The 21,091-nt window shown below is 34.3% G+C and overlaps 1 protein-coding gene across 1 annotated transcript in view; it reads right to left on the minus strand.

Annotated features, from left to right (window-relative positions):
• TECTA (tectorin alpha) overlaps nucleotides 1-21,091 on the minus strand; it is a 623,032-nt gene that overhangs the window by 262,631 nt on the left and 339,310 nt on the right. Inside the window, exon 13 of the mRNA XM_044075148.1 lies at nucleotides 1,109-1,670. Within this exon, the coding sequence (XP_043931083.1) occupies nucleotides 1,109-1,670 (562 nt within the window). The remainder of the gene's footprint in view (nucleotides 1-1,108; nucleotides 1,671-21,091) is intronic.

Consider the following 21,091-nt stretch of genomic DNA (forward strand, 5'->3'; position numbering starts at 1 on the left):
ATTTGTACAGCCTCAAATACATATTCTGAGAGCTCCAACATATTTTTCTTCATATAATGCAGGGAGGTGTATCTTAGGTCATTTACTCCCATAAGTACTATGATTGTGTCATATGTCTCCTTGTGTACAAGGACATGAGTGCTTGCGTGATGTGGCGAATCATGGCCCCCAATAGACAACTGATCATGAATACTCTCCTTGCTCAGCACGGTGAGTGGGACAATACTATGTTACACAATGGAATCTCCTATGAATAGGATGTTGGGTTGTAATGAAGTTTGCCTTATGGGCTTACAAGTTGAGATACCTTCATTTTCAGAGTTTATAAATAGTGCCACTGTTGTAAGTCAAAAAGAAATGTCTATTCCTAAAATGAAAATGAACTAAATAATGACAGAATAGAAGTCCTGCATAAAAATTAGCTTATTAATAAATATTTATCACTGTTCTATGATCACGTTATACAACTTGGCTGTTTAATGAATCTTAGTGATGTATATAGTTAGAATTGATGTAGATAAGTGTAAATAGCCATTATTTGTTTTAATTTGTGAACATGTTTATTCTTGTATATAAAGGCATGCAACAAAACAGATGAAATTATAACTGTGGATTGGTTCACTGCCCCTAATTTGACATAGTGTGGTTTTGGATTAAAAATATCAGTCAAAACTGCATTTGATTAAACATTAATGTTTCTGGAGAGCTTTGTCTTGCATATGTCATGCAGGGGAATGTACCCTTTGTGTCAACTATTATGAAGAGGTCAATGTAATTTACTGAATGGGAAATCCTTCTGCTGTGACCAGGGTTTCATCAGATGTTTTGATGAAATGTCCCATTCAAACATGGCATGGTAAACTAAACAACAAACTTCACATTATCTGCTTTCTTCACCAAATGTAATTATTTGCTTGTTTTCTTCATAGTTATTCTTATTATGTTAGAAAAGTGTCTGTTTCAAAATCATATCATTGCCATCACTAAATAATGGAAACCGTCACAAATTCTGCTAAGATACAATTATAATTAAATTGATATTTGCTGTATACTCTGAAGTCTGTCTATTTTTGTAAAACAGGGGAAAAAAAATTAAAAGAATTCTTACAGCATGGTGTGGCATTTCTCCAGCCAGTGACAGCAATTCCTTGAGTCTGACAGGCACTTGCATAGTTCTGCAGCCAACTGCACACAGTCTCTGTTGTTCCTTGATCAATACAAGAATCCAAAATGCAGTTCTGGTGAAAGAACCGTGGATCAATTTTACCATGGCATCTGGTAAAAACTCCAGCCCTGTGTGAAATCAAGTTACAAACTTGCCAAGCTTCAGTATATTCTTCGTCATGATCACATGACAGGCAGTTCTCTCTGCAGCCCACCTTGCAAAACGTATCTCTCTTTGCCCAGCTTTGGGCAAACTCATTAATGTTAGAAGTTAAGTGCCCATCAAAAGTTTCCATATCATCATTAGGGTTTCCATTATATTGTCCACAGAGCCCACGTGTGCTGTTTTGCAGATACAGTGGGATGGTAATAGACAGAAATGTGTTCCAGTCATAAACAACTTTAAGACCAAATTCAGTTTCTACTACAATATGGAAACCAAATGCAAAGATGTTTACTCTCCCTTGACCAAGTTTGAGAGGTAGGTAAAGGCGTTCATTGTTAACCTAATAAAAAAAAGGATAAACAAAGAGAAATCTTTTGTGTTCACCATACTATGCATTTTAGTACCAGAAATGTAATTCATAGAAAGAGGAAATAAAATATTTATATATCATGTTACAAACTGTAATAATATTAATACTGTTTGTTATGTAATGTTATGGCATTAACATTCTACATTTCAATGGGAGAGACAGTGAGCAAAAGAACAACAATATTAGAAGATAAGCACTTAAGCAGAGATGAGATGAATCAACCAAATATGCATTTCTGAAACTGAACTACATTTTTCCCACCAAGAGGAGCCTCATTTTGTGTTTTGTTCAACATATCCAGAGAGAACAAACCATGGTTATCAATCTTGTCAGTACCAAGCAGAAGCTGAGCAGCCAAAGGGTATAATACATTGTATCTACCCATCCCATTTTTACACATGGGTGGGGTGACATTCATCTAGATTCCATGTTTACAACTCTGGGTGGCTAGCCATCCCACGGCTGCTCTTCATTACCACACATTCACATACACACTCACACCTATGGCCAGTTTAGAGTGTCTAATGCACCTACTGCATGTCTTTGGAATGTGGGTGGGAACTGGGAAACCCAAGCAAATACAGGGAGGATGTGCAGCCTCTGTACAGAAGGCACCCCAGCTGAGACTCAAACCAGAGAACCACTTGCTGTGAGGTATCAACTCTATCTGCTGCGCCACTGTGCCACTGTTATATCTCCAAAATAATGCATTCAAACAGTCATACTAGAGATGTTTGAGTACTGTCAATGTATGTTCCAATACTGTATAACCAACATTTCCAGGATGAACGTATTTGCAGTTCAAGGGGTAAAAGAAATCCCTGCTGTCTTTTTTTCAGCTTTTATTTCACTAGTGCCATATTTAACATAATGGAAAATGTTGTCTTTTGCTGCAGCCAGAAGGTCTTTAGGGATCTCTCTCTTTCTCTCTCCTTTTAAAATAAGTTGTATTCTCATTGGGCTTTACAAAGTCCTGATTTGCTTATACTGCTCAGTTTTTTGCATATTCTCCAAATAATCATGTTCCTATTTCTGTTTTTTTTTAATCTGGAGAGAATCATATTGGATTTCCTCAGTTAATATCAAAACAAACCTAACCACTAAGAGCTATAAAAGGTGTACTTAAAAATGTTACTCAGGAACACATACATTTTTTAATTGCTGTAGGTTCCAGTATAGATTCCAGTGTGAACTTTCATCCTCAGGTGGACTTTTACAGACAGTTTCAATATGGCATATTTCATTTTAATAGCAAGAATGACTGAATGACTGAAAATCTTTAAAAGTAAAATAACCAGTAAGTGAGATCTGTATCATGTAAAAGAACCTATAAGCCATCAAACACACCAAACCAAGTCTTCAACCAATCAGTGGGTGAGCCCACTGCCATTGGCTGTAGAAACTAGCCAAGAACTAAAGGTGATTTCTTCTTGTTTGGGACCTGACTTGAGTGCATCATCTGTCTTTAGCTCTTCTTTCCTTTCTCTCCTCTCCTAAGTTTATGCCCCCCACCCAATTGGCTGAAGTCTTTTTTTTTTTTTTTTTAGGCTATAACATTTTTCTTTTTTCAAGAGTACCAATCTCCTTTATTGGTTATTTTAATTGTCAAGATGTTCAGTAACTATTTCCTTCTTATTAAAACAAGAGTCTCGTACTGTTTTGAAACAGCATGAAGAAGATAATTTTTTTGGATGACAGTGTTCAATAAAATCCACATTGGAAATTGCAATAACTAATCCCCCACACACACTTTACCTGCTTTGTGTCTTTGTTTACGTAAATGGATAGATAGATAGATAGATAGATAGATAGATAGATAGATAGACAGATAGATAGATAGATAGAAAAATAGATATGTATGTGATATATGTGATTCTAATTATCTGGAATTTACAGAATGAGTTTTGTGATGAGTGGTAAAACCACAAGTCATGAATGAGTTCACTTAATCCTTCAGTTAAATGTATTTACTGTATCACAAAAAGCACTTTGCATTTAACAGATTTTCATTATATATTTTATTATATTAATTGTCTTCATTTTTTTCTAGATAGTGCTGTAGGTACTCTACATACAATTTTATGAAATGAATGTGATTATCAACTCCAATGCAGGAGCAGTTCTTAATTTTCTTATTTATTTATTTATTTACTATTCATTCATTCATTCATTTGTTCGTTCATTCGTTCATTCATTCATTGTGTAGAGCATAGCTCTTTACTGTCCTTTGTTTTGTACCACATCTCTGAGTTTGCTTCATATGTTGTCCTGTTCATTATAAAAAAAAAATGTTAATTTACTGGTAAATCACTATTGCCAGACATTACATTTTCATGTTTTTATTTTTATTCTTCAGAAAATGCATGCTGATACAAAAAGTGTCTTAGAGTAATATTTAAAAAAAATGCCCCTGGAACTGGGCCTTTGTTCTCTATTATTTTTGGCTTTATTCTTGATTCTTGAGCAAAGAAGTTGAGAACAATGTTGTCATGCCAGGTTTATTTTATATTGTATTTTAGTAGCTACTAAGTGTTACATTGGAATTTGACATCATAGTTTAACTATTTTTTGTTAGTTTACTTTTGGTTAGTTTAATCAGTTATAATTAGGACTGTTTTCTTAGTAATACAATTTTTTTCTGACTGGCAAGTTGTAGGCAATCATTTTTATTTTTTTATTTTTAGCAATTTCTGTTCTAACATGAATAAATGTTATTTTCAAGGGTTGATTTATGTAGTGCTACTGTTATTTGGTGGGATATGTCTGTATCGTGTCCAAAGTGAGATATGTTATCTTTGCACTGACATGACTTTACGTTTTACATTTTTTTACCTTATTTTACTTTTTAAAATAAACTACAGATTGAATTTGTGTTTAGGTGGGCTGTGGTATAATGGGGTTTTATGTATTTCTTTGCTTTGAATGCATAGTGTGCAGACATTAAACTTCAGTGGTTACATATGGTGTGTTTAGGAAAACTTTTAGGAGATTTTAATGATGGTCCAAGGATGCAGATAAATGTTTGATTCTCCAGTATTGCAGATAACATTATGATGATGTGCCAAGTGACAAAAATATCAACAAATACACCAAATACATGTTTTTTTCACACCCTTTAACTAGTCTCTACCATAAAGGTTCATAGGTTCATAGGTTGGTACTAGGCTATCTGCCCTAGGGCCTATACAAGCCTAGCCATAACAATTCCCTGGCTATTTCTTCCTACACTATTTACTTCCCTGGACCCCTGTCTAGCAGGGCGACTGGCATGATTCCCAGGGTGAATTTCCTTTCTCCCATCCAATCATCAAGGTTCATTTTGAAGAGGGACAAAGAGGTGCTCTACTGGACATGTATGGGCAGTCTATTCCAGAGTCTGGGGAGTCTCTGGGTCAGGAACCTATCCCTCCAGCATCTTTTGTTTGTTGTGATGACAAGGTTTAGATCCCTGGAGTGTGTGACTCTGAGGGATTGGGATTTCTTTAAGTGTAGCATGTCCAACAGCTCTGGGTTTGACATGGCTTTGTATGTTAAGCAGAGATTGCCTTGGAGTAGACGATATGCAACAGAGTATAGCTGGAGTTTTTTAAGGTGGTCAGCACAGGGCATCTGCTTTAGACCTGTGATTCTTTTAGTGAGGTATTTCTGCGGCCTTTCCAGTTGTTGCAGATGTCTTGAGAGGTACATACCAAATGGGACATTGTATTCTATAATGGGTCTAATGAGGGATGAGTACAGTGGGACAATGACCTCCTTTTTTCTGGATGAAAAGCCCTTAGTGATGAGGTGTGCCACATAGAAGGATTTTCTGACTGTTGTGGCGATGTGGTTATTGAAGGTGAAACCACTGTCCACCTGTGTCCCTAAGTCTCTTATCACACTTTCAGTGTTTAGTGTACTGCCACCTATGTGGTAATTCATGCATATATAATTAACTTTTTTAGCCCAGGTCTATGTTAGCACAGATAATCAATCACCGGTAAGCTGCCAAGTTCTCTTTCCGTTTTTTAAGCACATGCTTTTCTCGTGCCCAGTATGCTTTTCATTCATACTTCAAGGCTTTCTGATTACTCCTGTTTTATACTGTTTAGTCACATATTGTATCATGTTCAGTCCTTTCAACACACATTCAGTCAGCTTTACCAATGTATAGATTATTTCATCTTGAGCTGAAGTAAGTTGTTCCTTATTCTTCTCTGTCTTGGGCAGCTCTATTTATTACTTTGATTCCCATATCTTCTGATTTCTTTCAATTTTGTATTTATTTTCATACTCTTATAGCCTTCCTACATTTGATTGAAGGCAGCTATCATTACATGTGCTTTATAGAATATATATGTTTGCCTGGCTGATTTTAAAGTTTAAATTGTTTATACTCATTCCTTTTTTGTGCAATATGACATATGATCTACTTTTCCATTATTTATGTCTGACAAGCATGACTGCTGCCAGTCTCAGGATAGTCATCTCTTAATTCTGCACACTGATGAAGTCATGTATTTAAGTGTTGTATAGTTTATGTCATCATTGTGGTTGTTCACATTACAATATTACATAAGCACATGCTTCAGCTATATTATGACTTCAGGAGGTTATCCTGTAAGCGGACAATTACTGCACCACATTTGAAGACTGCATGTTGTTAGTGGGTCACTAATATGTAACTAGAAAATGAAGTATATAACTAGAAATCTAGAAAATGAAGTACCAGACAACTGGGAAACAGTAAGTGTTGAATATTTGTACAAGTGGGGGAGCAGAGTGAAGCCAGGAAACAACAAGCCTACTAGCTTAACAGTGTCAGGGAAAGTCACCTAGAGAACCTTGAGTGGAAGGATGGTAACATTTTTAGAGGACAAAAATCTTAAAAACTGCAAAGAACAGGTGTTTACTGCCAGAAGGAGCTGTCAGTCAAACCTGATCCAGTTTTATAATGGAGTTGCTGGTGAACTTAACATTGTAAGTACCAGTAGCCATAGTCTACATGGACTGGACTTCTACAAGGCCTTTGACTTGGTCCCAGACAGAAGAATTGTAGGAAAACTGCAGGGGATTGGGGTATGACCAATGGCCAAGACTGAATAGCTGGATGGATACATATTTGCATGTTAAAACACAAGGGGTTATGGTTTGATGGATACTGTCAGGAATTAGGAAAGTAACTCATGGAGTACTGTGGGACTGTCCTGAGTCTAGCAGGTTTTGGTGTGTTTGTACAAAAAACTGGAAGGGACCAATCAGGACTAAGGGAAGAAATGGATGGGGTTGTCATCTCTCGGATGGTGGAACAATATCTAGTTAGGGTGAAGATACAATACAAATACTCAATGGAATTCAGAAGAATTCTTAGGATAAAATCCATAGTCTTGACAGAACAATTAATAGAGCTATTCAATAGATTACTGACCAATGGAAATCTTTAAGGACTGTAGAAGGTTGTGTAGTGCTTCTTCACAAAGTGGGTAGCAAAACCAATCCAGGAAATGAGGGATCAGTGAAACTGAGTTCAGTAGATGGAACACTGATAAAAGGGTACTGAAGCAGCTCAAACTCCAGGGTATAAACCAGTATGTTTTTTAGCCACAAAGTGCTGCCAGTCATACCTGATGAGATTTTAAGACTGGATTGTCTTGGCGTCCGACAGAAATAATGGACAAAAATAGTCTCACTTGACTCCAAAACGTTTGACTTGGTGCCACAAAGGAAAAAGCTAAAATGCTAAAATGTTTGAAGATGTGTGTGGGCTTTATAGTTAAACAGATTTAGGCAAGAGTTACTTATCTGCTTTTTAAATACCTATGACTTTGGAGAGCCATTTAAGTAGTACATTTCATTTAAAACAGAAAAACTTTGTTTAAATATTGTCTCATTGTTTCGGGGTAATGTTACATAGTGTTACATAAATTTAGAGATATTTGTATTGTTTACTTTTAATTACTGATTGTATGTCACTTGCCTAGTATTTGCTTAGCAGATGGAGACAGGCATTACCCCTGAGGCATAAAGGTACATTTAAGTGCTAATGAAATACAGACAGACAGAAATACACACACACACGCACACACACACACACACACACACACACACACACACACACACACACACACACACACACACACACACACACACACACACACAAGCTCAAAAGCATGCAGGAGGTAGGGGAATAGGGTTAGTTGCAGCACAGGTAAGGAGGCAACTAGCACAGACAGTGGGGACTGCTGTGGAGGTGGAACTTACTGGAAAGAGTCTGCAGCAGATAGGAGGGGTAAGGGCATGAGGGAGGAAATGAAGGCAATAAAAGCCAGAGGGATTACTGGAGACCTAGTGATCAAGAGGATTAACTGCAAAGAAGACAGGAAAGACCTGTTCACAATGAAACCACCTGCAGGACTTATTCTCAGCAAGACACAGAAGAAGATGGCAGAAATGGTCACAAAGGGGGAGGGAGGAATGTATGCTGTGATACATCTAGACATCAATGCTGTATCAGAGGAGACAAGTGAAGGTCAGGGAAATGACATGGAGATACATTTGGAAGGGTTACCTGTGCCAGCAGGCAGCACCCCAAAGAAAAAAAAAGATTAAGGAGTAAAATAACTGGCTGCAGAAATAGGAAAGGGAGAAACACTTGTGACTGATAGGAGGATAAGGGCAACATTGAAGAGAGACCAGCTCTATGCCAGTGACAGGTTCTACCTTATCCCAAAAGGGGAAATAGTGGTCATAGCTGGGTTGGAAGGTATAGTTCAATGGCTGTAGATTTAAATTAATATGGGAGGGAAAGAGGATACCAGAGATATAAAAGACAGGGGTTGCTACTCAGAGAGTAAAATGAAGGAAAAAACTGAGCACAGAGGAGAACAGAAAATGGTGACATGGTGCATCTAAGGATTCTAGGAAGGAAATTGTGGAAGCTGCATGGCCATAGAACAGAAGAAGGACAGTGTTACTGGTTTCACAGAATAGCCATAGTGCAGAAGTAGAAGGAGGGTGTTGTCGGTATCACAGAAGCATGGGCAAGTGGCAAGTAGGAGTGGTAAAGGAGGTGTTGGGGTACAAGCCATTTAGGAATGACAGAAAAAGGAGGTGGTAGAGGTACAGTAAATGAAGGTATCAAGTGCAAGGTCACAGAAGAGGGGGGAGTGGGTTCAGGAACAACATCCAAAGAAGGTTGTGAAATACTAGAAAGAGTTAGAATTTCATGTAAAGTTAAAGTAGAGGGGAGACCATGTAAATTGATACAGTGCATCATGCATATGCTTTTCATGGGATACAGATGAGAGATTGGATGAGATAATTAAGGAGTCAGTAGGAGAAAGATGGTTATGCTCAAGGTGTATCTGAATCTGACAGGAATAGAGCAGGAGATTCTGAGCTCCACAATCAAGACAGTATAGGAATTGATTAAGATTTTGAATTAAGAAGGATTCAAACAAGTTGGAGTTGTTCCATATACAACAGCACTCTGGATGCAGTCCTAATAGAGATGTGGGTGGGATCAGACATGTCTAGATAAAGGCATGGCTAATTCTCTCATTGTATGCTTCAGATTTTGTGAAGAAGGATACAGATACAGACAATGATGATGCTGTGGTATTTTGGTGAGTGGCTTATGCTGAGCCGGGGAGAGAGAGTCAAAGCTGAAGGTCCAAGGGCAAACTGAGAGATTAAATACATTGTAAATGGATCACAGAATCAATACTGGGAGTTATAAATAAAGGTTTGAGGGGGTGGTAAAAAACAAGAAATGAGGATAAGGCTAATTTGGTTAAGAAGGAGAGATTAGTGAATAAAATAGAAAACAAGACATTAAAGAGAAAGAATGGAAGGTGTTGGGAGGAGGAGAAGCTGCAATACTGCCATCAAGTAGTCAAGGCAATCAGAAGGATCACAAAAAAATGATGGCAGTAGATGCACAGGTCAACACTGAGTTGACAGAAGTGACCAGGAAGTGAACACAGGCTTTTTGATTGAATGCTGTTTCCTCCCTGAGACAATGTAATTGTTAAAAGTTAAAACTACTGAAGAAAAGTTGTTCGCTTCATGCTATTTTTGGTCTATAGTAGTGTGATTGTGTCATATACTGGCAAATAATGGAATAAATAGATTGTGTGGTGGAATCTTGGGATTGGTACATATAATAAGGAATTTTTGGGGTTGCAAACTGCAAAAAATATTTTTGTGTTCTGTGTATTTGGAAGTGCCACAGCTCCTAATGTGTAAACTGAATGACACAAGATTATTCATAGCAAACCTGGTGGAAATGCATGAACCAAATTTGTTCAAAGATAACATTTTATACACTAAGCAATCTCAACAGATGTTTTCAAATGCTGGCTAGAGTAAAAGTCTGGGTCTGCTGAAAAGCCGACAACTGATGTAATTATTTTTATTTTATTTAGAAAGCTTAAGAATGTTTGCATCTGTAATACCCAAAATATAGCATTAAAGTTTTTGAGTGTTAATTATTTACAAGGTAGGATAATATAAATATTCAGATATATAAAAAAATAGAATTAATTTAGGAGTTTAATCATTTTTGCAGAAAGAGTACTCAAAAGATTTTACTACTACTACTACTACTACTACTACATATATAAACGTCAACGGTGATTTAGAAAAAAAATTGCATCCCCATCAAATCATCCCATATTGCAGAAGATGCAACATCTTCCTTTAGTATTACTTATGTCTAGTTTGGCTAAGAGATTCAGTTTCATGATACTAGTACAACAGGACAAGGTTAAGAATTACAAAAATAAAAGTGTATAAAATACATAATATGAACACTGGATATAGAGATAGAAAAATAAGGAAGGGGCAATTATTGTTTTGTGGATCAACAATAATAGGTAAGGAGTGAGTTTGAGATGAGAATTTAGGAGAAGTAATGCAAAGAAAAATATACTCCCTTTCCCTATATACTGTATGTATATATTTTTACATGTTCTTCCCATTATGGATATCAGTGGGCTAAGATGAATGTTAAATTGACTTGATAGGCATAATGTGGGCATGTCAAAAGAAAGAGCTTTTAGGCAAGTTGAAGTGATGCCAATTCTGCTTTACTGATTGATAAAGAAATATTGATGATTATTTTAAAAGGCATGGAAGAACAAGAACAGGGTATTACAGATCCTCATCAGCTATTGCGTCTTCTGTCTTCCCATAAATCATTAGTAAGTTTCAACAATTTAACAAAACACATTAAACAACTATATACAGATATGCAAAATTTCATAAGACAAAATCACAATTTTTTAAATATTTTTGTACAATGTCAGTGCTGACTATAGTTTCTGTGATGATATGAGGTAGTGCCATGTGTGCCAGGGAAAGTAGGGCAGTGCATGTGTAATATATGCCAGCATAGCTAGCTGGAGTTTTGTAACAAATTTTATGTAATTTGACTATCACACTGATTTGTACAGATGCTTGTGTTAAAAATTTATTTCTAAAGTTAACTGTAGAACACAACAGCAATCAGGGATCCAACCAACAGGCAAAAAGGGTAGAAGTCACTCAAAGTAAAAAGAAACAAGCTCTTTATTCGGTAAGTGCTTTCATGGGTAATAACTCCCACTTCTTCAGACCTTTAATGAAACCAACAATTACAAGGCTCTTATATTTAGAATCAAACAAAAATTAACCTATCAGAACATTTATCTAATTACCAATTAGAATCAGATTTAGAATTAGAATTACCAATACAAGAAATCCCTAAAGAGACTCTTATGCTACCCAAGTATTACAGAAGGAGCCATTGTAGAATATAAGGGCACGGAATTATGTAATAAATGTAACCAGTGCCAATGGGTTGACACTAGTAATACATTTATACACCCAGATGCTGGGAGGGAGTTTAACTTTAAAGTGGCTAACTGCAATACTAAGAACACTGTATATTTGGCTGTGTTCAATCAATGCTGTAGTTTCTATGTGGGGAAGATGAACAGAGAATTTAGATTTAGAACAAGAGAACACCTATTAAACATTAGGAATCAAGATACAACAAATGCTTTGGCGAAGCATGTCTCAGTTGAGGGACCCCAACATACGTTTAGATTTTTGGTCATGGAAAATGTAAGGGAGAATGAGAGGGGAAGGGATATAATAAATAAGACAGAAACATCAGAAACAAGATGGATAATCAGATTGCAAGCAGACAGGGGTAGGGACCTAAATGATAGGGTCCCTATCAAGCCCATTCTCAAGAACAGGACATTTCATAGGTAGTAGTAGAATAGGAATGTATTATGATTTTTGCGTTATTTTATACAACGTGCATTTATATTATATGTTTCTAAAGAGTGAATTGCATTCTAATATATTATTTATATGCTTTTACAGTGCATACCTTTTATAGGCATTCTTTATGTATGTGTTTTTATATGTTTTGATATATTTTTAAGATAGATGCATCTTAGTTTTTCATGGCTGTATACTTTCAAAGATGTTAGGGTAAGCTGTGCTAATTACATTTTTGATTGTTAATTGATTAATTCTTTACATAATTGGTAATTAGATTAATGTTCTGATAGGTTAATTTTTGTTTGATTCTAAATATAAGAGCCTTGTAATTGTTGGTTTCATTAAAGGTCTGAAGACGTGGGCGTTATTATCCACAAAAGCCCTTACCAAATAAAGAGCTTGTTACTTTTTACTTTGAGTGACTTCTAGCCTTTTTGCCTGTTGGTTGGATCCCTGAATGCTGTTGTGTTCTACAGTTATCTTTTGTTTAATTTTCTTGGATCCATTTGCTCAAGCTGTGACCTTGCTGGTATTTGTAAAGTTGCCTGTGTTAAAAATGCATCAGCAGTGGGTTCTGCTGTACAGAAAAGAGATATACATGTATGTCAGACAGTATTATTATAATAGATTAAATGTATATGTTTTAACAGAGAATTATGGAAGGGAAGAGATTAATCTCAGTCCAGCTAATTTTGAAAAATAGGTTGAACATTAAATGGGTTGGTTTAGGCCATAAAGATTTTGGGTTGGTTTAGGCCATAAAGATTTTGTTGTACAGGTCTGACTGCAGCCAGAAGCAAACTGTCTGGGAAAACCAGGACTAGGAATCTTACTGTGAACTAATTGCTACCCTGGAAGGGTGGACATTTTTGAAATTGTTTTATAGCTTTCAGATGTTGCAACAGATCATAGCTCTGAGTGTGTATTGTACCAGAGTTAGGTGACCAGATGTGATTTCATTCTAGAACCAAAACTGAAATTTTTTTTTTTTTTAGATTAGTGTATAAATCAAATATCCAAGTGTGTGTGTGTGTGTGTGTGTGTGTGTGTGTGTGTGTGTGTGTGTGTGTGTGTGTGTGTGTGTGTGATCTACTTGGAACAGGGACACAGATCTCCAAAGTTGTCAGTTTGGAGGCTTTCTTGGGGACTGGAGAGAGCGAGAGAGAGAGAAAAAGAGTCCAGCCCCAGGTCTGGAGTGAGCTCCCTGTGTGCTCTTAGGGGAAATTGTGCTTGAAGCAATTAGCTGCATCTGAAAATACTGTGCATATCCAGTTTTTTTTCCTAGTGGCTGTCCCTCACCAGTGTCAGCGGTGAGGATTGAGGCTCCTTGATTACTGGCCTGGAGTAGGGACAGTCAGAGTTTCCCTTTCAGGTTTCTTTAATAATGAATTCAACTTTGTCCAGTATTTGAAATCTGCATTAACATTTTCAGATCTTTTTGTTTTTAATTTTATATTTTGTCTTATGGCTTGAAGTAGACTCAAACTTGCATGATCTAATTCAAGTTTGTGCGTTATGCTATCAGTTGACAATGCAGTGTCGCCTTTTAAGCAATTAAACTAATATGCAAAATGATCTTTTAAATTCATCATATTTTTTAACATTAATTTAGTACTATCTGTATATCCTGATGCATATCCCCACAGGAAATATAAAAAAATCAATTCACTAAATGAGGAATATCTATAAATAATATTTTGAAGAATACTGATATTGTGTTTATATATAATAGGAAATAATTGGATTTATTTAATAACATTAACATGGTTTTTCAAAAGGAATGTTATTTATTTTTTTCTCAATTTTTTTTTTATTTTTCAAATACAGTTGAATAAATTCCATAGTATTTGTATATACCATCTTAAATAACTATGTACACTATTTACATCAGCCTGATACTATAACAGAGCCCAATATATGCAATTACTTTATAGGTATAACAATCCAGTTATCAGAGTGTATCTGTTCAGTTATTGTAAAGTGTCAATCAATGATAAGACTTTTTTCCATGGATTGTTAATATATGGCTTAGGATGAATCCTTAATGCTTTAATTGTAATTTCCAACAACGATGTGGCCTTCAGTAGGCTGTAGGAGTCTTCCAAAGTCGGTATTGTGTTTGTATTTCATCTTCTTGTTATACACTTCCTTGAGATTGCAAGTATTGTCCATACTAGATACATATTTGACTCATTCAAATGAGGACCTTCATACACATTTAATAATACTAGAGCTTTAGATAAGTTAAACAATTCATTAACTAAAGCTTGCAAAAAGTTTTTAATACCATTCCAAAATGGCCTAATTTTAACACAGTCGAAAAAATGTGATTCCAATCTGCATTGTGTATTCGCTCACACCTCCAACATATTCCCTTTGTGGAAGAATTAATTTTAGTAATTCTAACTGGAGTTAAGATTGCTCTGTGCAAGCATTTCCAATTAAAAACTTTCTAATATTGTGTAAAGGATGTATGTTTTATTGATAATAAAATATTTGATTTAATTTCTTCAGTTAGCTTTAATGAGTGTCCTTTTGTTATATAATTCCAATATGAGGATTTGGGTGTTGTTTTACAATTTATCAATATCTTGCAAAATTTTGAAATACTATTTCTCATGTCATAATCATTACATATGATTTCATATAGGTATTTCATAAGTTTAGGCATTTTTTTAAATGAATAAGCAGTTAACAAAATCCACTCACGAAAATGTAACCCGACTTGTCTGTGTAGCGGTAATAAAGGCTAACGCAGCTTCCCTCCAAAGAGCTTTAATACACACAGAAAAACTCACGACAAAAACATTTAACACTCAAAATCAGCATTTGTTAAGCGCTTTCATCTGTCATAAGGCAGACTTCATCAGAACAAATAACTTTAGCTACTACTCCATATTTTAAATGAGATTTGGCGCCAAAAAACATCATTACATGTAGAAAGCAGGAACATTTAAAGGTACAAACACTTAAAAAATGTCAAAATTCATATGCTTCAAAATCTTTAAGAGAAAATGAAATAATTGTGATGGTATATGTCAAAATGCAATGTACATAAGTCCACATATAGAGAACGATCTCTCAACTGTCCCTAAATATATAATTATGTTGTGTGATATTAAAAGAAATGCAATAAATAATGTTAAAATGTAACTTGATGAATAAAATACTTAAAAAACTTCTCTACCTATATGTATACTATATTCTAAATAATAGCAGTTGCTCACATCCTGTCTACTTCCTATATATACTAACTACTATCAATAAAAGCAAAAATATATATATAATATTATACAAATATCAAATAGATGTCAAAAAATATAATAAATATATATATATGTATAGCATGTGTGCTAATATGCTATAAAATACATGACTAGTGATAATTTAAAAACACACAAAATATACACACTAAAAAATAAAAAATAATTTTAGTACATTTATATAAAACTCTATATGAACAATGTAGAATGGTATAATCAATGTGAATAATATGAGTAATATTTAATTCAAACAGATAAGATTATCGCATTAATAGAAATGGCTTTATACTAATATAATCATTGAGGCCTGGTTTAGTTGTGGCATCTGTTAACATTTGCCAATTACTTTCTCTACAAGCTAATCTGGTTTTCCAATCACCACCTAATGGGCTTATATATTCTTTATCAATAATTGAAAACTTGAATAAATGATTGTTCCCTGCCTCACTGATATGTTTGCAAAGAGCATTGTTCAAGTCCTTACATTTAATCTTATAATAATGTTCATAGATTCGTTGCCTCAATCGTCTTTCGGTTTTTCCTATATAGAATGCAGGGCATTCTATACACTTTGCTAAATAGACCACCTGTGTAGTATTACAATTGCCATTCATGCTTTTGATCTTAGTCCTATTCACATTTTCTAATTTAATATGTGGCTGGTTATTGATATATATGCATTGTTTACATCTCCCACATTTCCTAGTAGGGTTGTGAGTAATTTTGTTGATAGTACTACCATCATTCCCTGCTTGTTCAAGTAATTTCTTAAGATTAGGGGCAGTCTTGTATACAATTTGAGGGTAGAGTCCTATTTTCTCCTTATATACTTCCGATACTGTCACTATATCCCAATGCCTTGTCAATATTTCCTTAATACTGTCGACATATGGTGTATAAGTGAGAACACACACTCTACCTGCTGAAATACTACTTGTTAATCCTGTCTTCACATTGGATACATATTTTCCTAATAAGGGAGTATACTTGCAATTCCATTGATTAGAAACATAAACAATGATATCTTCGATAAGCTGGATAGGATATCCTCTATCTAAGAAGAGTTGTCTAATTAATTTCATCTCATTCTCCATCTCCTGTCTAGTGGAGGACATCCTAACTCCCCTGATACACTGTCCCTTTATAATATTCTTGAATATATGGCGTGGGTGATTGCTAGTGTAATACACATAATCATTAGAATGTGTACTCTTTCTATAAACCTTTGAGGCAAATTCATTGTTATCAGTTTTGTAAACATATGTGTCTAAATATGCGATACCACTGTCACTAAAATTCACAGTAAATTTTAAAAAATTGGTGGTATCATTAATATATTCCACAAATTTAATAATATCCTCATTTGATCCCTTCCATAAAATAAATATATCGTCTAAAAATCTTGCGTAAAACATAATGTTGGAGAAATATTCACTTTTAAATACATAGTTAGTCTCCCAGTCCAGCATCACCAAATTAGCAAATATGGGTGCACATGAGGCACCCATAGCAACTCCTTTGCTTTGTTTAAAAATTTCTCCTTCAAAAGCAATATAATTGTGATCCAGGACTAGGGACAACATATCTAGAATTAAAGTAATCCTATCCCAACTTAAGGTAGAATGACTCCTAAGACTATTACAAAAAAAATCCAACCCTTCTACCTTGGGGATACTAGAGAATAAGTCACATACATCTATCGTGACAAATTTATATTCCATATTCCATAAGTCTTCTGTCAATTTGCCTAAAAAATCCCAGGAATCTAAAATAAGATGTGGGATATTCTTATAGACATGTTTAGTCCATCTATCTATTACTTGCCCTATATTAAAAGTTTTAGATTTAGACCCAGATATAATGGGTCTAAAAGGAGGGTTCAATATAGATTTATGTATTTTTGGTATACCCACAATGTGGGCTAGAATAGGAAATTCAACCCGAATGAAATCATGAATATCCTGTGTAATTCTATTATTCAGAAAATATTCTTCTATGGCTAAATCAACTTTTCTATATCCTGTATATACTTCATTCATTGATATGTTTTCATAATTCCCTGATTCATAAAGTATGTTATATATGACTGTCTTATATACTGAATTAGAATAAATAACCACTCCACCTCCTTTATCGGGCTTCATTATTCTAATGTCCTTGTTTTGAATTAATTCGTCAAGACATTTCCTTTCTTTGGCAGTTAAATTATCCTCTAGCTTACGTGTTTGGTCTTTATTTCTTATATAGTTTTTGTTGTACCAATATACCTCCTTACATACTATCTTTTCATAATTATTGATAACAGGGTTACTGATGGGCATATATGCACTTTTTTTCTTGAGTTCTCTGTTAAGTGCGACTGTATTGTCCTCCACTTGATCAAATTGAATCGCAAGATTTAATTTTCTACAAAATAATTTAATTTGTTTGATAGTATCCACCAAAGATAGCCTAAAATTAGGTATAAATTTCATACCTTTCGCTAAGAGACTATAAAACTCTGTTTGTATGGAATAATCAGCATAATTATACACTTTGAAACCATTATATGTGCTCATAATATGCTCATATTGGACAGCATAGGACGATCTCACATCTAAATTGTCAATATGTTCACTAGGTAATTCAGTAGTTGTAAGGGTCTCTCGGGGTAAATTCTCTTTTAAAACTTCCTGTTCACTAGATTGTGTCCGTGAAAGTTCTTCCTGAAATTTGGATGATATCTGCCCCCCTGAAAATTTTCTGTATATTCTTCTCTCCCCTCTCTCTCACTAAATCTCCTATCCATGTATACTAACTTCCTTTCCTGCGGCCAAATATATGCTTTCTGAAGCTTGTAGGCTTCCACATCACGGTCCAATTTGCCATTCTTTCTACTATGGATGTTAAATGCTATTTTGTCTGCTGAAAAAAATTGCTTCTCATACAAATCTTTCCATGCCTGGAAATCATAATGCTGTAAAATGCTTTCATTAATAATTTCCACTTCATTTATGAGAGTTGACAATTTTTCATCGTTGTATTTCATTATTAATTTCATATACTGAAATCCAAAATCATCGAACAAATTGTTAAATTCAAATTTCACACTGTCACTGTATGTTAACCCCATAGGAAGTTTAAAAAATCTGAGACCCTTTGGTACTACCTGTATGTCAATACATTTAGACAAATATGCATTATCCACCTTAATATTTTTAATAGAAGATAATTTTTTACCAAAGTTGAAAATCATATCCTTAATACAGTTTTTATTTGTGTTTTTTGAAAATGATGAAGGTACTTGATATACTTTGTCAAAATTGCATTCATCATTTAAAAATTGATTAAACACATCATTATTGTCATGATTAGTCCTACTATCTTTTTTCCGATTAAATTGCATGCCTTTATCAAAACATACATCCTTTTTTGGACTAGCCAATTTATTTTTTACAGTACCTTGTTTGATACAAGTATCCTTTTTTCCAGCCGTCGAATATGTTTTGAATATAGGGTATGTCTTTGGTTTAGCACCTCGGCTCTCCGAATCTGCACGATTGTGTAACAAACTGAAGTCGAACGTGAAATCCTTGTCAGGGGACATAACAAATTTGTCCTCCGTAGGCAGCATTTCCAACGACCCTTTCCGAGTGTCGGAGGCACTCAGAACGGCACATTGTTGACCGTTAGGTATATCCATGTCCAAATATCACACAACATAATTATATATTTAGGGACAGTTGAGAGATCGTTCTCTATATGTGGACTTATGTACATTGCATTTTGACATATACCATCACAATTATTTCATTTTCTCTTAAAGATTTTGAAGCATATGAATTTTGACATTTTTTAAGTGTTTGTACCTTTAAATGTTCCTGCTTTCTACATGTAATGATGTTTTTTGGCGCCAAATCTCATTTAAAATATGGAGTAGTAGCTAAAGTTATTTGTTCTGATGAAGTCTGCCTTATGACAGATGAAAGCGCTTAACAAATGCTGATTTTGAGTGTTAAATGTTTTTGTCGTGAGTTTTTCTGTGTGTATTAAAGCTCTTTGGAGGGAAGCTGCGTTAGCCTTTATTACCGCTACACAGACAAGTCGGGTTACATTTTCGTGAGTGGATTTTTTTAAATGAAGCATTACTAATTATTCTCCATAAATCTTGCGAATACGTCAGAATACTTTGCATAGTTAGCCAATCTCGTTGTGGAATTTTATATGTTGCTTCTATTGTTTGCATATCTACAACTTTTAGTTCTTTGATACATTGAAACCAACAAACAAATCCTTTCTGTTCCCAGGAATTAATTCTTTCTCTGTATATTTTATGTGGATAGCTCTTTCTAACTATGAATGGTGTTAAAAGATCAAACCAGATTTTTAAATCTATATTTGCATTAATAATTTTCCTAAATGAGTCAATGTAATAATTAATTGTCCAAGTTTTAATGGGCTTAGTTATGTTATATTGCATACTAATACATAATATGTGCCGTGGCAAATTGTTTTTATCTGTTATTTGAAATTTGCTTTGTAAATCAAATTAATTTATTGATATTACAGTTAGTAATTCTTTCCAATATGCAAAATAATTTGGACTTATCAAATCTGAGATTGTTTTAGATATTGATGCTTCTATATATGTTTCTATATCAGGAAAGTTTAATCCTCCCTGTTTCCATGGTCTGATATGATGCATTAAAGCTATTCTGTTTTTTTTTTTTGGGAAACCATAAAAATTTTATTAGGCATGAGTTTATTTCTTTGAATACATTCCTTTCTAGTAACAGTTGTATTTCCAAAGCTATATATAGAGTCTTGGGTAGTAAAACCATTTTTATTAACTGTAGTCTATCTTTAAATGTTAATATTATTTTGTTCCACTTTTCCACAGATATTTTAATTGTATTGATGATATTAATGTAGTTTTTTGAGATTATTATCCTTGCATAACTCTCTTCCTAGATATTTTAAGGTAGATTCTTGTTTCCCTATAATGCGATTACCCTTCATCTGCAATTCTTTTTTTTTATTTAAAAATAAAAATTTTGATTTTGATTTATTGAAATGGAGTCCTGATGTCCTGTAAAATGTGTCAATTAAAATATCTAATTCTTCTAACGTCTCTTTTGCATTGGATAATGTTAATAATATGTCATCAGCAAAAAGCATTACTTTAGAATTGTATTGTTCACAAACATCTCCTCCTTTGATTTTTGTATTGTTACTTATTGAATCTGCCAATATTTCAATAGCCAAAGCAAATAGAATCAGTGACATGGGACATCCTTGTTTAGTACCCTTTGTTATATGTATAGATTCAGAGGTGAAAGGACCTAGCTTAACATACGCTAAATTATTTGTATATATATTCTTTAGTAGATGAACAAAGGAAGGAGGAAATTCAAATAACACCAGAATTTTGAATAAATAGTCCCAATTTAGGGTATCAAAGGCTTTTTCTATATCTAAGCCAATTATGAGTGTTTCTTTATTTTCTTTATTAACATAATCTATAAGAGAAATTATCCTTTTAATATTGTCATGTGTGTGTGTTTATGATATATAAATCCAGTTTGATCATTATTTATTGTTTTGGATAGTGGTGTTTTCATTCTGTTAGTTAATATTGTCATAAATATCTTATAGTCATTACTTAATAATGATATAGGTCTATATGATGTACAGAGGTTTGGGGATTTGTTTTCCTTTAGGATTGGTATGATTAAGGAATATCTCCAAGAGGGTGGCATTAAAGCTTGTGAGTGAATTTCTAATAGAGTTTTATGGAAGAGGGATAGTATCTTTGAAGGAAAATGTTTATATATTTCCATAATTATGCCATCTAGACCTGGAGCTTTATTATTTTACCCTCTTTTATTGTATCTG

The sequence above is a fragment of the Protopterus annectens genome, chromosome 6.part0 (genome assembly GCF_019279795.1).
Source record: "Protopterus annectens isolate FY-2018-M chromosome 6.part0, PAN1.0, whole genome shotgun sequence".
Classification (NCBI taxonomy): domain Eukaryota; kingdom Metazoa; phylum Chordata; order Ceratodontiformes; family Protopteridae; genus Protopterus; species Protopterus annectens.